Source organism: Centruroides sculpturatus, unplaced genomic scaffold (genome assembly GCF_000671375.1).
Source record: "Centruroides sculpturatus isolate CEXI.00-Female unplaced genomic scaffold, Cexi_2.0 scaffold64, whole genome shotgun sequence".
Taxonomy (NCBI): Eukaryota; Metazoa; Arthropoda; class Arachnida; order Scorpiones; family Buthidae; genus Centruroides; species Centruroides sculpturatus.
This window is the reverse complement of record NW_019384335.1, coordinates 753,329-757,926: the sequence shown is the minus strand read 5'-3', so window position 1 is coordinate 757,926 and position 4,598 is coordinate 753,329. Positions and strand designations below refer to the sequence as shown.

The following is a 4,598-nucleotide window of genomic DNA, read 5'->3' as shown; positions in this document are numbered from 1 at the left end:
GTTATTCGTTTTATTCTTACTATATTTAAAAAAATGTAATATTAATAATAAAATATTTAAAATTATTCATTTCGACAGTAATAAGATGTTGAAATAATTCCTTAAAAATCTATTCCGAAGACGAATTTCGAATTTGGTATAAATTTTCTAAATATGGATTTGTTCATATTTTAAATCGTATTGGCGACGAAATTAAATATCGAAATGGAAAAGGATTGTCATTAATTGCCGAACAATGGTTTTGATGGCCTTAAGATTTTATTTCTGGAAGCTTTTGGAATATAGCTGACGACCATTTCTGACGTCACGAAGAAATAACCCAATTGGCCAAATGACTCCTAAAACGGGAGTAATAGTGAAGTAAGTAAGAGCCAATGTTTTGCCGAAGTTCGTTTAGAGAACGGTCAGAATAGACGATTGTCGTCTTTGCATCGCATTTTAAACCGCTGTTCAGCCAGCCAACGGCTATAGGCCGTTCTGTTGATAAACGTCGTTTAATGTAAATCCTGTCTCTGCAATCGGCTGATAGGGTACATTGATAGAATAATCGTGACTTTAAAGCAAATATTTATAAATATGAATTCTCTTATATAATTCTGAAAAAAACAAAAAATAGTTTTTTCAGTGTAACATTCAAGATTACATAAGATATTATATCAGAAGAAAATGAATAAAGTTATTTAAAAAGTAATTAGGCAATATTCATATTATCTTGCATTTTAAGGCTGTTGGTTTGCAGTTTAGAAAAGACATTAAAGTTTTAATGCCAACTACCGGAAGTATTGAGCATAACTNGTGACTTTAAAGCAAATATTTATAAATATGAATTCTCTTATATAATTCTGAAAAAAACAAAAAATAGTTTTTTCAGTGTAACATTCAAGATTACATAAGATATTATATCAGAAGAAAATGAATAAAGTTATTTAAAAAGTAATTAGGCTATATTACTTTTGTTATATGTGATTTAGCTTATTATATTGTTATTTTTAAATGAGCATGCCTTGTAAGATTGATGATTTAAAATTTTTCAGAAATGAATTTTACAAAAATTTTTAATTAAAAAAAAATCAGATTAAGTTCTTGCATGTAGCATCTAGCACTCATTTCATTCAACAAAATGATGTCATTTTTAGATATACTCATACACAACACCATTATGAGAACAGAAATTAATGAATATTTTAATCTTTACAATGTAATATTAAGTTTATTGTAACATTATTTTTACTTATGTTGATAGACACAACAAGCACTAGACTTTGCTTGAATTGTTTTTAGTGCTTCAACATTGACAAATCTACAACCCAACATCAAACATTGTAGAGAACTTTGTATCTGTAATATTTCTAAGTACTGACTATATTAAATGACATAATTTGCATGTAATGATGAAAGGACAATTCTTGGCTTATAAGAAAATGAAGAGGGTATTATTAACAGGCAGCCTGTCATAGTCATGTGTTCGAATTTCTGATAGAAAATGTTACATTGAGCCTGATGAGAAACCATTGGTCCTTAACCTGTCCTATGTTGTTCCCGAAAACATTCGTGTTGACCTCATTGACCTGCGTGGGCAATCCTGAATATTTTCGTGTTTACATCAGAACGTTTTTGATACTAGATGTCACTGTGTCACAATTTTTATATTAAAACGAACTTTTAAAATATAATTTTTTTTGTTTCTATATTATTCAATATATTTGTTTTGTTTGTGAAACATAAAAAAATAATTTTTAACGATACAGTAAAAACGATTATTATTTACAAAAAAAAATTAGGCTTAACATTGATGAAAATTCAACATGGCATCACAGGCAACAGGATAAAAATTTCAACGTTGAATAGGTTAAATGTATGCTCAAGTTTAATAGTCAGATGAATATTTTATATGCAAAAACAGTGAGTGGGAGCCCTGCTAATTTACTTTGGTTTATGTTTTATAAATAGTTTTACTCTTTGATTAAACAATAGATAAGCAACAAATTGAAAATTTATTTTAATTACTGAATTTATTTTTGTAAATCTCTCTCTAATTATTTAGAGATATGTTTTGTGCTGGACGAGTACCAGAAGAAGATCTGAAACGTACTATGAAGGCATGTGGTGGTTCAATATTATCTACTGTGTTTGACCTTAATGATTCTAATTTGGGAACATGTGATTTATTTGAAGAAATGCAAGTTGGAGGTGAAAGGTAATAGAAAGAATTTTTCAATGTAATTATTAAATCAAATATTTATTTTAATGTGAATGGAATATTAAATGTTTAGATGAATTATTTATCCATTGCTTAATTACATTAGAAAAATAGAAGGAAAGGGCAACTTTAATTGTAATGACATCTTTGAAGCTGTTGTTGCAACTTGTTTGTGAAAAGTGATTTAAGAATTTGGGTTTATAATTGGTTATTAAACTGGCTTCTGTTTTATTATACATTTAAATTTTTAGAGCAGTTTATTGTTTTTTTCTAATTTGTTTTCTGACATTGAATTTACTGTAGTATGAAAAGATTTAAACTTACTAATAAATTTCTATTACATAATGGCCCTGTGAGGCACTAAGATTTCCTCGTGGGGGCCGTTATGGCTTTGGCCAGGCATACAATGTGGTGTCTGGGTACTGACGAATGGGCCCAAATATCTGGACAGACCACTCCCAAAAATTTCCTGACGTTTTTCAAGCTGTCTGGATTCTATCCTAGGTCCTCAAGCACTAAGCTACCACCTTAAATGTTTGGCCATCAAATTGTTGATATAATAAATCATTTATTAATTGTTGATTAATAAATGATGTTATACATGTCCAATTTCAATTCAGTCAAATAATTTTGAACTGAAAGGATAACACAACAAAAGTTCACTGATGTTTCTCTTGAAAACTTAAATTGTTCTCTTGGTATATTATACACTGTCATATAACTAATTTAAAACTTTGACCTATTTATTGAACATTATTTAAGGATACTTTATTGTATTTTCATAAATTTGCATTGTAGGCATAAAGAGATTTATAATTAAAATGGTTTACTAATGATCAATTATTCAATTTCATTGCTTGTAAATATTGTAGTAAATTTGTCATACATACATTTGTAGAAGATAAATATTTTAAAATGTATATAACTTCCATTGCTAATGTAATTAAGATTACAAGAACAAAGCCTAGGCATATAAAGAATTGCTTTGTGTGTATTACATACAAAGCGAAAGTAAAATGTAAAAATAATGTTATATTATTGAAGTAATTTAATTAGTTAAGTGCATAAATGTTTTTTCTTATCTTTGTTGTTTCACAGAATACCACTAACCTTTGTAAAATAATTAAAAATTATTTACAAAAATTAGTAGTGCTGTGAAGCAAAAATATCCAATTAAGTTATTAAATTTGATTGTTAAATTTTTTTTTTTCTGTGGCGTAGTAAACACTAGTATTGTGTTTTATTCCAAAGACACATGGCAAATTTTCCATCAAATTCCTTTATTAGTTGATACAGTACATTGTTTTGTACTCGTTTCGGGCTTTGCCCCTCTTCAGTCAACTAAAATACAATATATATATTTAACTTATTACAGTAGAGAGTTTACATAAACAATGAGTACGTAAACGATATATAGACGTACCTTTTGGTTACACTTTGTATAATTTAAAAACGTAAAATCTGCTTTAATCTTTGTAAAACTAGTATATATTATAAATTAAAAGGTTAAAATATTCTAAAATCTTCTCTTATAGGCATATTTCGATACAACACAACTGTAAAAAATTTTTTAGCTGTTTCCTCCCCTTTTTACCTTCCACTCCCTTTTTGTTTTTTCTTATGCGCTGGTATCTTAAGTGTTGCCATGTATATTTTATAATTTTGTTCTTTTATAATGTTACATGGACAAAACGACATACATAGGCAACGGACATTTGCTGCTACTAAAGAACATCCATCGTCCTCTACTTTCGCTGTGTCTATTAAGGAGATTTCTTCAGTCCGAAAAGGACGTTTTATAAGTGGTCAAAGAAAACGTAAGCCAAACACTCCACAAACAACTTTAATTTTAACTTCTACTCCTAATATGAAGGCAATTAAATCAAAAAATTAGCCCAAAGCTCCGCCTGAGAAAAGGAGACAAAACGTTACTAAAAAGTTACTTGAAGAAAACAGTGAAAAAGAAAATTTTCCTGATAACTCCCAAGATGACGAAGAGGACTGTCCATGCATATATTGCAATGATTTTTTTTTTTTTCGATCGAAGCCTGGAGAAGACTGGTTTTTAAATTGTTTGCGTTAACTTCACGCTTCTTGCGCTGACGTTTCTAAAAGAACCGAACGTTTCATTTGTAAACTTTGTCAGTAATTTAATAGTTTTTACGTGTATGTCATTTTCTCCTTATGTAATATACCATTTTCTCCATGGCATATGAACAAAATGGATTTTGGCTAATCTCGATTAAACTAACAATATTTTTTCCTATTATTTTTATATTATAAATGTTTATTATATTTCATAGGTAAAGAACCAAAGATAATTGGTGTAGAATATGACAGTGCTGTGATTTACCAATAAAGAGTTATGAACCTAAAATAAAACCATATGTCATTTTGT

At 28.5% G+C, this 4,598-nt stretch overlaps 1 protein-coding gene across 1 annotated transcript in view; it reads left to right on the top strand.

The window, feature by feature from the left end:
• Window positions 1-4,598, top strand: part of LOC111631573 (T-complex protein 1 subunit eta-like) — a 64,759-nt gene that overhangs the window by 32,266 nt on the left and 27,895 nt on the right. The window contains exon 9 of the mRNA XM_023375842.1: window positions 2,045-2,197. Coding sequence (XP_023231610.1) covers window positions 2,045-2,197 — 153 coding nt within the window. The remainder of the gene's footprint in view (window positions 1-2,044; window positions 2,198-4,598) is intronic.